This window comes from Penaeus chinensis, chromosome 31, assembly GCF_019202785.1.
Source record: "Penaeus chinensis breed Huanghai No. 1 chromosome 31, ASM1920278v2, whole genome shotgun sequence".
Classification (NCBI taxonomy): Eukaryota; Metazoa; Arthropoda; class Malacostraca; order Decapoda; family Penaeidae; genus Penaeus; species Penaeus chinensis.
In genome coordinates this window covers 13,892,206-13,904,705 of record NC_061849.1, presented here as the reverse complement: position 1 = coordinate 13,904,705, position 12,500 = coordinate 13,892,206, and the positions used below count along the sequence as shown (strand labels likewise).

The 12,500-nt window shown below is 36.0% G+C and overlaps 2 protein-coding genes across 7 annotated transcripts in view; one reads left to right on the top strand and one right to left on the bottom strand.

Moving 5' to 3' along the window:
- The window catches only part of LOC125041695, a 24,774-nt gene extending 23,684 nt beyond the window's left edge, over positions 1-1,090 (top strand). For 5 of the 6 annotated variants that reach the window (XM_047636889.1, XM_047636888.1, XM_047636887.1 and 2 more), the window contains exon 31: positions 1-1,090. This exon is cut by the window's left edge and continues 556 nt beyond it. The gene's annotated coding sequence lies outside the window, so the exon portion shown is untranslated. The other variant, XR_007116321.1, reaches the window with a different exon arrangement.
- The window catches only part of LOC125041694 (titin-like), a gene marked incomplete in the record, with an annotated part of 42,713 nt that continues 30,846 nt past the window's right edge, over positions 634-12,500 (bottom strand). Inside the window, 14 exon segments of the mRNA XM_047636884.1 lie at positions 634-1,352; positions 1,525-1,689; positions 1,886-2,118; positions 2,275-2,669; positions 2,814-3,033; positions 3,214-3,794; positions 4,408-4,830; positions 6,717-6,899; positions 7,074-7,180; positions 7,373-7,475; positions 8,911-9,045; positions 10,739-10,909; positions 11,152-11,265; positions 11,492-11,653. Coding sequence (XP_047492840.1) covers positions 1,330-1,352; positions 1,525-1,689; positions 1,886-2,118; positions 2,275-2,669; positions 2,814-3,033; positions 3,214-3,794; positions 4,408-4,830; positions 6,717-6,899; positions 7,074-7,180; positions 7,373-7,475; positions 8,911-9,045; positions 10,739-10,909; positions 11,152-11,265; positions 11,492-11,653 — 3,015 coding nt within the window.

Sequence of the window (12,500 nt, the reverse complement as noted above, 5' to 3'; positions counted from 1 at the left end):
TGTACGAGACAGTGCAGGGGAGGTTGTTGAGTAACGATGGTGCCTGTTTCTTTCCTATGTTTTCTAAAGAAGCTTTAGTTCAAGGGTTAAAGTATTAGATTTAGTAGGAAATTCTATTTCTCCAAGTAGAATACAACATGAGTGTTTCATATTTGTTTGTGCCACATTTTCATGAAAAGGGACATAGTGTAAAGATATTAGTATTTAGTTTTGATATAAAACAATATATATATATATAATGTTATCTGAAATTAAAGAGTTGTGTGTCTGTTTTGTGCCATATTTTTAGAAGAGGTGTATTTAGTTTTTTATAATTTGATACATCATGGATTGATATCACTGTAGAAAGCTCATTTCCTTTTCCAAAGTACTTGAAAAAACTGTTACAAGAAATATATGTGAGAAATCACTTTCCATTTTGCCTCAGAGTTAAAAAAAAAATAATAATAATTCAGTAGTGTATATAACCCAACGCGCACAGGCTTTTTTTGGCAGCTGTGCAGTCCGCCAAACAGGCTGCCTCTGTAGGGATGCCACCCCGGGTTAATAAATATTTTCTGCTGATAATGTGTTTCATTACCAGAAGCTAAAGTAGGTCTGAGTTTTGTTACAAATGAAAGGGAAAAAATTCACTGAAAAGTACTTGCTTTAATTACAAGCTTACATAATCAATATACAAGATTCATTTATAAAGAACCCTTCAGTTATAATAATTATTAATTTGTAAAAAAAAAAATCACCTGGCAGTTATTCTTCCTACTCATAATGACTGTTTTATGACTAAACTAATATTTACAATATATAATTTACAAGTTATTAATGTTTAACATAATATTCATTTGATTGTGCAAATTGTTCTTTTTTTATAAATTAAGTAGAATTTCTAGCTGCCTACATATAACTATGTATCAACAAAAAGCCTTAATAAACTTTTACAAGATCTATCTGCAACTAGATCTTACTAAGTCTCAACCATTCACAGGATCTACAGATTTTCACCTTTCATATACACATCAACACAGTCTGGTTGTTATATTAACACAATTGTACATAACATTAAAAAAAAAAAATAAAACAAAAGAAAAAAAAATAGATATTAGCAAACATATGATAAAAAATGGGGATAAAACTATACAATTGTTACTAAACTATGAATCACCTAAATTAAAATACACACAAAAAAACAAAACTAATGTAATCCATATAATAATTCCTTGAGACATGTCTTGAAGTAGTGAACTCACGACATGAACCAAAGTTTTGGCACCAGAGACAACTTTGCTTTTCTTTTCTTTATTTTCCTTTTTTTTTTTTTTTCCTAGCTCAGAACTATACCTTGCTGAATTTCATTCCTGTGAAAGCAGAAAGGTTGGTTATAAATAAAAGAAATTGATATTCATCAGTATTGTCATCCTAAACCTATTGGTAAGAACATAAGTAATATGAATAATTACAAGAGTAATATAAAATAAATATGTTCAATCAAGTGAACATGTAAGGACTACAGAAACTGGCCACACAAACCTTCATCGTTTGAGTAACAGTTATGGCAGTGCAGCTTGTGATTGCGTACTCGCACATCAGCACCTGCTGACCCATTGCCTAATTGTATGCCACACACACAACACTTGAAGCAAGGAATATGATAGAAGAGTCGCAAACTCTCAATGATCATTGCAGCTCCTCGACCTGTAAGAATAAAGACAAACTGATTAAAAACTCAGATGGAGAGAACATCTTGTTCACTAATAAACTTCAGTAATACATAATTACAATAATAACAAAAATAAACATTATTATATTCAGGAACATAATTAATACCATACACATCTATATTAATAAAATAAATCAGCAACACAGTGCATTACACAAGAAAATAACATACCTAGTTCCTCTGCGCAATGCGAACACTTCTTTTTCCCCGAGACACTGAGCAGCCTCTGATCTTGTCCACTCGAATGGTCCTGTGACTGAGAGTTGAATGGAGGCTGCTGGCTTTGCCCCATGCCAGACTGGTAGAGGGGAGTGTGGGTGGAAGGCGCACTTAAGGCATCGGCATTCATGTAATCGTGATAATTCTCATCACGGTAATTGTTATTGCCGTAGGTGTTTCCTAGTCTGCAAAGATAATTGTCATATATTTAATACATGTTTTTCAATAATGAATCATTATCTGGTGGATATGCATACTTCAACTTTTAATGCCCTTCATAAAGTATAAGATGTTTAATAGATACACTAATTATATAAAGAAAAAAATATTTAGATACTTACCTTCCGTTAGTATTGGAGTAGGTATTCTTGCTGTTTTTATTATTGACTCTCTGTGTTATGTTATGGATAATGGAGTCTGGAAGAGCTTTGTCACCATTAGGGGCCTGTGTGGGCATGAGAGGCTGATATGTTGTGGCTTGATTTCTCCACATGTTGTTATTGTTGTTGTTGTTATTGCTGTGGACTGGTGATGCGTTCTTGAGGGCTTGAGGGTAGCTGGAGTAGGTAGGACTTGCATTCTGAGGTGGGTAATTAGGAAGGTAGCTGGTGGTCTGTGGGTTAGGTGGATGCTGAGGGGAGACTGACTGAGGTGGCAGAGGCTTTGCTGCTGGTGCACGCGCCTGTTGCTGGCGGTTGACTCTGTCCTGCTGCTCCAGTCTTCTCTGTTCTGCCTCCTGTGAGGTGTAAATTTCAATTAATAAACAGGTTATGAAATTTTCCCATTTTGCATTCAGTCTCTCGACAACAAAATGAAGATGTAATTTCTTTACTTCAAATATTTTAAAACTGCTTATACTTAAAAGAAATAAATGACATGCCTGGTGAAGCCAATGTTTACTGTAATCTCTTCTTTGTGACTCTGGTTTCTTCTTGGTGATCCAGCTTTCATTGTCTGTGAGGCGAGGCTTGGGGATGGCAGAGAGCGCTAGGAGAGTCTGTTTGGACATCTGCTGACCTGATGGGGAAACAGCCTCTCCTTGGTTTTCCTGCTGCTGGGGTGAGACACTGGTGGTGTTGCTTGTGGGCATTCGGCTCAATCTGGAAAAAAATATGTATTTCATACTAAACTGATCGAAATACTGGCTATAAATATGTTATATTCATTCAACAACAGCTAAGATTGTAAACCTGTATTATTATTTTTTATTATTATTATTTTTTTTTTATAGTGATACAGTCTAGTCTTAGGGTTAAATTGAAAATGTCATCAGACAATACCTTATTGCTTCAGAACGTTCGGTAGAATCTCCAGGAATTTGGTGGGGCTTGCTGGGGGGAGGTGGCGGCAACTTCTTCTTCCTGGGAAGGGGCTCTGGAGCGGGATCACGGGGAGAGCCTGTGGGGGATGACCTGATACCCTGAAGAGGAGGGTGAATGGGTGGAGCCCCAATGCTGGACTGGGAGTGAGACCGGGTGAATGGGTGGGGAGAGGCCAGTGTGCTGTACTGAGAGGGTGATCCAGCAGGGGGAGACACTGCTTTCTGTCCTGGGCTGGCCATTCCCTCAGCTGGTGCCAGGCTGCTGGGCGGTGTTGGCTCATACGTGGGGGCTGTGTAGAATTCCTGGATGGGAAACTGTGGTGTTGGTGGCTGGTAATTGTTGTAACTGTTGTTTTCAGCTGTCTCAGGTGCCTGTGGTGAAGGCACAGGTGCTCCTTCTTGGGAGGCATACATGGTAGGGGGAGGGATATGGGCAGGCTGGGCATCAGTGCTGGTTGTAGAGGCTGGTGCCAGCTTGCCTGCGCGTTGAAGCATGTCCTGGTCATGCCTCATCATTTCCTCCTCCAGTTCAGCCAATTTCTAGGGGATATACAATAGCTAGTTAGTAAAAACACAAATTTTCCTACCTGTAAATCATACTTGTTTTTGTTTCTTATGTTAATATGAAATTAACACTTGAATAGCCTTGGAAAAATATTATAGTTCATTAATAGATTTTGAAATTAATTTTGACCCACCACCAATAGAATCAGTCAGATTTATATAATCATTCCCATAAAACAAAAAAGAATTAGATAATATAGGAAAATCAGAAGATTTCATAATTACTTTGGTCAATCACAATAACCCATAAAGTGCGTTGTAAGTCTAGCACAAGAGCAAACAATAATCATGCTTTCCCAAAGGTCCGTGATAAGATCAGTCTGTGCGAGGATTAAACAATTTTGAAAAAAAAAAATTACATGCTGAAATTTTTTTCATAAACATTGAGAATTTCATATGGTTTATTACCATAAATATGAAGGGATTAGTTGTTTCCTTCTGATTTTGTTTCCTTAATGACAAGTCAAAGGAAACATTAATTTAAAAAAAATTATAACGAATCATACAAGTCTCTTGAAACAAACTAGGAAGGATTATTTAAAGGTATTCTACTGTTTCCTCTTGTGCCTATCAGTCCCTGGGAGTTCACCTTATACGGGTCAGGATGTGAGCCAGTTGAAGCAACTGAGTCGCTACTGTAGTCCAGAGTACTGTAGTGGGACTCCAAGAGATCTGTGTACTGCTGGCTAGATTCAGGTTGCACATTATTTTCTGCTTCAACTTCCATTTGGGTTTGAGTTGGAACAACTTTAGCAATAGTAGTATTTGGCTCAATGACATGGGTTTCAAGCATTTCTGCTTCTGTTTCCACACTGTCAACAGTATCTTTAGAGGAAATGGGAAGGGCTTCAAAAATTTCATCAGGACTTTGAGAACTCGTTTCCATGGTCTCCGGTTCTTTAGCGTCCATAATGGATTGAGGGGTTGTGGGGATGTTAGCAAAGGTTACAGGGACATTTGTGGCAACCTTGATGTCTATATCCGATTCTGAGGACGTTGACTCAGTCTGGGCCTGGGAAGGAGATAGGGTAGAAGAGGTGATATTTGTATGGTTTTCTACATGCTCTTCCTCACATTTCATTTGTGTGTCTGTGACTACAGTGTCTACAGTTTCTTTACTGTCAATGGAAGCATCTGAATCAAGCTCACTTGGAAGAGGTAATGAGTCATCAGAGCTATCACTGCTACTCTGGTCACACAATTTGCATTCATCATCTATATTAAATCTAACAGTTTTTTCCTTGGAGCTCTTTTCAGACTTTTTCTCGCTTTGCAATGCTGAAACTGTAGGTGCACTTAAAACTGTTTGGGAGTCTGAATTCACAGGCTCAGTAATGTGCTGGGTGTCAGGTGCTGTGGGTTTCTCAGAAGGATCTAACAAGCATGGAGAGTTCAAATGAGAATTTGGTGATGATGGTGATGGTTCTGGAGGTGCATGAGAAATGGTTGAATTTGCTGATGGCTGAGGTGATGAACTACAGGGTTCAGATGAAGGAGAAGCTTCAAGCACAGATTCAGAAGTATCATTTGCAATAACAGAATCACATGATACATTATCAGAATGCTGTAAAACTTCAGCCCCTTCTTTCTCATCTACTGAAGGAGAGGACTCAGAAGGCTGCTGAATATTTATCTCAGTCTGTAAATTAGGATCTACTAAACTATATGTTGTGGAAGTTACAGAACTGTAACTGGTGTAAATAGGATCACTAACACTTGAGAGGGTTGGGGCAGTCTGATCTACAGATTCATCAGTGTTAACATGTTCTGTGGGAGCAGATAATGATACAGGACTGGGAGCAATGTCCTGGAAAGGTGTAACAGTCAATTCTGGAGACATTATGCGGGGAGAATCAGTGCAAGGAACACTCTCTGGGGATATAGAATTTGCTGATGTACAAGCAGAGATTTTGGCGAGAGGGGAGGAGGGAGAAGGGGTAACAACATCAGAAGTTGGGGTGCTCTTTTCTGAGATGGTAGTTGAAGGCGTTGCCATTTCTTCACCCTCAGGAATTGGCGTCAGACTAGGGACACCACATTCTGGGGGTGCAATAGGCAAGGGAGGTGGGGAGGAACAAATCACCCTGTGGGGAGAGGCACTGCCTGATACCTCATCTCCCTCCGGAAGTGGAGACAGTGTAAAGAAGTCACTATGAGAGGGCATGCAAGCTGCTAAGCTAGAACAAGGATGAGTGGGGTTAGCGACAGGTGATGGAGGAGGAGGAGGAACTGAACTAAAGCCCTGTGGACAGGAATCCCTGTCTACACTCATCAACTGTAAAATGAATATGAGAAAGGCATTCATTATTCAAGGAAACTACATATACTACATATACATTCTACATGAACTGGATTTTCACCAATAACACACACTTATTGCTATTCTGAAGTTCATGCTAATTCCAGTTCATTCATGTAAACAAGAAGGCTTCTGGAATGTTAATGCTAAGTGTACTTCTAAGGATATAAATTATGTACTCTGGTTTTCAAAAAATTTAAATCTTTAATTTAAAACAAAATAATATTTAATTGATAAAATATAAATAAATAACAATAAATTTAAGTATTTACTTATATTATGCTCTAAATATTACTAAGTAAAATAGAGAAGAATACAGTAAGTAACACTTTATATCTAGATTACAGTAAATCATAAGTTATTTGTTCTTACTGGTTTCTTCCGTATAGATTACTAACCAATAATGAAAACCTGTCATGCAATTACTCTTCTTCATTACACAATTATATTAAATGTTGCTGATTTACTCAAACTTAAATTATTATAAAATATATTTCTAAGTCATGAGGTACTATCAAACTCGCACAAATGTGATTACTCGTCTAATGCTATATGCCTATGAAAAACAACTTTTTCCATAATCAACTTTGATAACTTACCACCTGGTACTCTAAGTGTTCACTTAATTGCTTTTGTTCCTCTGTCATTGTTGTTTCCTCAGCCATGTGATCTTGCCAAGTATACTGTGACTGTTGCTGTTGCTGCTGCTTCAGCTGCTCTGAGCGCTCAAGACTTTCAATTATTTCCCTCTCACGGCGGGCAATTTCGGCTTTGCTTAGTGTCTGTTTAAAGAATTGAACATTATTAGCTTCTTACACTTACATGGTATTCCCTCTTTTAATTAAGAGTTTCTATAAAAAAACAAAAATTATTAATGAAAATAAATCAGGCTTTTCATATAATGGGAACCTTAAAAGATATACAAGTAAATTCAATCTATGGGTATTAAATGCTACCTCTTGGATGGGAGTCCTGGCACGCTGCGACTCTGCCATGATGCGTTCTGCCTCACGCTCCTGCCTCAGAAGCTCACTGAGGTCTGGGGGAGGCTTAACGGTTGGTTCTGTTTAGGGAATGAAAACCAGCATAAGAATTTTATGGCTGCAGCAAATGACTAATCCTCATTTGCATATAATGGTTAGTTATATAAGCTTGTATCTTTTGAGAACACGACTTCAGGTGCAAAAATGTTTCAAAATGGGGTATATTACATTTTTCTATAAAACCGGTATGTGAAATGAGAGCAACAGCTTACCTTCTTCAATGTATTGGGATGAAGTGCCCAAGAAGTCTGACCTCCTTCTCCAGAGTTCCTTCTTGATGCGCCGGGTCGAGTTCTCCCGGGTAAAAGGCTCATCCTATATACATCCGGTAAATTATAATAATGTTTGTCTTTTTTGTTCACATCTTGTTCAGTGAGCAAGACATTGTAATTCTAACTTCATTTTACTTATTATTCTTTTTTTTCATCAAACACAATAGTACTATCTAATTCATGTTCCTTTCCCTCGTCTGGTAGTTTCAAAATCTGAGTTGTCATTTTGAAGCTTCTCAACATATCAGAAATCAAATAAAAGAGAGGAGAAATATTTTTTACTTAAGTGCATGACAAAATCTACGAGTTTTCAAAGACACAACACAACAGTTACCAGTAAAATTAACAGTACTCAGCAAAATAATGCTACAACTCTGCACTAGAATCTACAATACAAACATTCTTTCTATTCAACTTGGATAACTGTACTGACCTTAAGAATGCAACATATCTTCTGGCATGCAATTTCCCTGGACTATTACTAGTGCTCGGGATATTCACTACTACCCTAATAATTTCAACACAAGTTTACTTTATTTCTATAACAACTGTTACTTGAAACTTTTGCAAGGAAAAAAGAAAAACGTCAACACAGATATGCTGAAGTAAAGATGGTTTCAACGTGAAAACATGTCTATTCTGTTTTGATATCGTGACATAAATGAACATGTTGTCATGAGCATAATATGCCCTCTCATTAGTTGAACCCAAAATTGATGCATTTTTAAGTATGAAAATCTCCACTCAACTTGGCATCCTTTATAGATAATATGCTTTATGATAATTAAACTTTTAAACTAATTCATAAAAATCATTTATATATTTTATTTTAGGGTGTTGTTAGTAGTTCCATTTTACCTACTTGTGACTAATGTGTACAAGTATTTGGCACTCAACAAAAAACTGCAAGCTTATTTTACCAAATTCATATACTTTTGAACCTCATTACTTTAATAATGACATCTTAAATTAAACTACTCTTTTTTTAGAAGATATATACAAAAAAATCAAATGAGTATCTTTACCTTTTTCCTTGTCTATCAGATATAAAGAAAGAAAGATACAGAAGAATATAAAGAGATTGAATTTCCAAGGCAAAAAAAATACAAGAAAAAATTAAATGTCGAACTAAGATGCTCATTAATTCGATACAAAAAAAAGCAAAGTGAAATATTGAACAAAAAAGATTTAACAAGAATCTTAGAAGGCTCTGAGAGGAAACCAGATTTAGAAGTACGGAAAATTGAAGGCTCAAAAAAAGGAGTGCTTTGTATGTGCGTATAGGAAGAATTATATATTTATAGATACGTAAAGTGTATTTAGAAAAGAGTTTAAAAGTGAAGCCAAGAAAAAAAAAAAAAAAAAAAAAAAAAATCAATACTCTGTGTCATCTTATCCTGTAATAAATCAATTTCTCTGTTTTTTTGTTTTTTCAATGTGTTAAAAGAACATGTTCTTGACCAAAGTGCAGTACCCACCTCCGCCTGCTCTGGAAGACCCTGTGGCTGATCTGATGCATCGTCGTCAGAATCGTCATCAGGGGGAGGGGGGGGAGGGGGCACGCAGGGTGGGGCCGCCTGGGAGGGGCCGTCCGTCCACGTCACGTCTAGCACCTGAGTAACCCACGGCACAGTGCCAAAACCAGTCATGCATTAGCACTCAACACCTGATCCTGTGACACCAATCTTATCCTTTTATTTTCTTTCTTTCTTTCTCTCTTTGTAGCTTTTTCTTTCCCTTTTTCTTTTTTCTTTCACAAGGTCGATGCTTTAGAAGAATTATTTATTACTTTGTATATACATGTCCATATTTTTTTTTTCTATCTTGACATTTGCTAGAGACACAAGGAGCCCAGTCCATTGTGACATTGCATTAGTCATATTAATCATTCATGAAGGCTCTCCATCCTACCTTTGTATCAGTCAAAACTTGAACTATTATTTGTGATAGAATTAACCAATAGTTATTTTTACGGAATATCTGATGACCAAAACATTATGAGATTTATGATCATAAATTTTTTTTTTTTTTTGTCCAATGCTGTGAAAGAAACTCTGGTAATATTTTCTTCAATCTGTCCCTATATTTCTATGTTAAATGAGAAGAGCTTATTTGATTATTGAGAGATGTGCAATTTACTATTCAAGCACGGAAAATCACTCTGGATTTTATCGAGTCTTTAAATATGCATGCTATTATTATTCTCGCATGAAAATCAAGCATTGTTATTCCTTACATTCAAAAACATTAATAAATTAGAAAGAAATACTGAAATCACATCTTGCATGTTAATTTTGACAAGTGGTTAGTATTTAGCATTGTCAAGTTATTTTTTTTCTTAATGTCTGTATCTATATCTAAAGCCATTAGTTGCTCAACAAAAACACATTGCATCCTTTGCACTGCCTATCAGTGTGTGTATCACATTTCACAATAGGATTTGGGTCTCATCTCATCATGACTGGATAAGATCAGGTAGTCTCAGACAGAGTCGATGCACACAAGCACTATACTTGCTACCTCGTATCACCTTCCTTCATACCCCTTTTGCATGCATTTGCTACATTAAAATACACCAGCACCTAAAATAATAATGGCTATGCCCACTTATTCATACTTGATATGAAAAATCTACTTCAGACACTTTCCATAAACATAATATCATTATTGGTTTTCCACTGGTACATGAATCTTTTTTTAAGTTAAATATCAGTATATGAAATCACCTCATTAATGATATGATGTTCATGAAATCATGTGCTGAAATTCCCCAATCTTCATGCATAAAATCCCTCAAAGAAAAGAATAAATTGGTCTTCTGTCAGTTGTTTTAGTCGCAGGAACAAGTAACAAAGCTAACTAAACTTCAGATAAGTAAGGCATATTTCTCTGCTGAAAACTCTTTTCCAGCCTGTATTACACCTTCCATATAATTACTAGAACTACAGATATACAGCTTCATACTGGATCATTTTCTATCTTCTATTTATTAGGTTAGTTGTGTTAAAAGCATAAAAATCTGTAACCAGCTAATAAAGCAGCCTTGAATCTGCATGCCAGCTTGCAGCTGATAATATTTTCTTTTTCAAAATGTTTCATTCTTTGCTCAATATGATCAAAATATCCTCATATTTATATCACTGACTATTAAGAGAAATTATCAGCAAATGAAATAAAAATCAAAAATACTTTTGGGATTTTAGATTTTACCATACTCTACAATTATGATTTGATTCCACTCATTAAATCCTAAAGGTAATTCAGCCATTAACTGCAGGTAAAACGAGGCCCTTGTTTGAATCCTACCTCTGGAGGCTCAATGACGGGCGGTGGCTTCGATGCAACCTGTTGAGGAGGCGATGGTGGAACGGGTGCTAGCTCCACGCTTGCACTAACCTCCTCCCTTACCTCCTCTAGGGTCTGGTAGTGAGGTTCATTCATTGGCTCCTCAATCTCGCCCTGGATTTCATCACCAACCTAAACACACATTTCGGGATTCAGTACGAAGGCATTTACCCTCAGCGAAGGAAGTTGTACATAACTAATCATATTATCTTACATGCATTTAGAAATGCTTTTAATAATATTTAATAATAACATCTGTATTATCTTTTTGGAGAGAAATCATCATAAGGATATTTATTTAAAGATTACATTAAGTCTACCTTGTAATTAAAAAATCATGCTTTACAAAGAGCACATTGCATAAATCATTTTACCTTTTCATATATGTTTTCATACACAGGTTCCTCTGTGATATTCTCATATATATTTTCAACATGCTCAGAAGCTTCTTCATAAACACTGCCAACTTGTTCATAATCACTGATAACCTGTTCAAAATTCCAAACAAAATAAGCAGTGCACAAAAATACACACTCAATCAGAAAATAAAAAAGATATTAGTCCCACAAGATAAATAGTATTTGAAACAACATAATCTGACGCATATCTCAAGCAAATAAACCGTAACATAATACAACAATCACAGACAATACAAGAGAGCAAATAAACATCAAATGTATCAACAAAAAAAAAAAACACAAAGGACAAACACACCTCATTAATATCTTCATCAGTATAGGGTTTAGCTCCTTCGAAAGAGTCCTGTTCCTGCACGGGAGGCTCTGGCAGGGGGACGGAGGGGTCTCTGAGGGTGGGTGAGCCCAAGAGAGGAGTTTCCTCTAGCTTTGAGGCAATCTCAAAGACTTGGGCATTCACCTGCGAGGAATTGGTTATTTGAAATAATGCATGAGAACAAAACAAGATTCAAAGGGAGCCTTACACATTTTCTTTAGATGAGAAAGATTAATTTTGTGTGATTAATGAGAAAGAAAAGAACGGGACTAAAAAAGCATCATGAATTATACTTCTGAAGTATTAAAAAAAAAAAAAAAGAAAGAAAGAAAAAAAAAAGACAAAACCTTACAATAAGGTAATTCAAAAACTCAAAACAAAAAATAGCATTTCAAACAGAATGTTGAAAAGCAAAAGCGTAAAGCAGCCAAAGCAAATAAGCCAATTCTCTTGAGAAAAAAGAGCAAGAGACAAAAGAATATTTGTTTCAAGCAGCCTTATAATCATTACATGTGACAGCTTAAGCAACAGTCTGTTGGTCTTGAGATTAATAATTCACACAAAATTTATTTAGCATTATCTACATTATACTTTTAAGAAAGCCACTGTAAATATAAATCATGTATACATACTTAGTGTGTGTGTGTGTGTGTGTGTGTGTGTGTGTGTGTGTGTGTGTGTGTGTGTGTGTGTGTGTGTGTGTGTGTGTGTGTGTGTGTGTGTGTGTGTATGTATGTATGTATGTATGTATGTATGTATGTATGTATGTATGTATGTATGTATGTATGTATGTATGTATGTATGTATGTATGTATGTAATTTCATATATATAAGAAGCAGTGTCACACATAATCTTTAATAACTAAGTGTTCATGCAGTTAAATGTAGATAAAAATAAAAAATGTTTGGCAATATTCCCAAAATCAGTAAAATATTTTTTTTTTTGATGATTAAATATCTATATTCTACACAAAATCATTAGTTAAGCAAA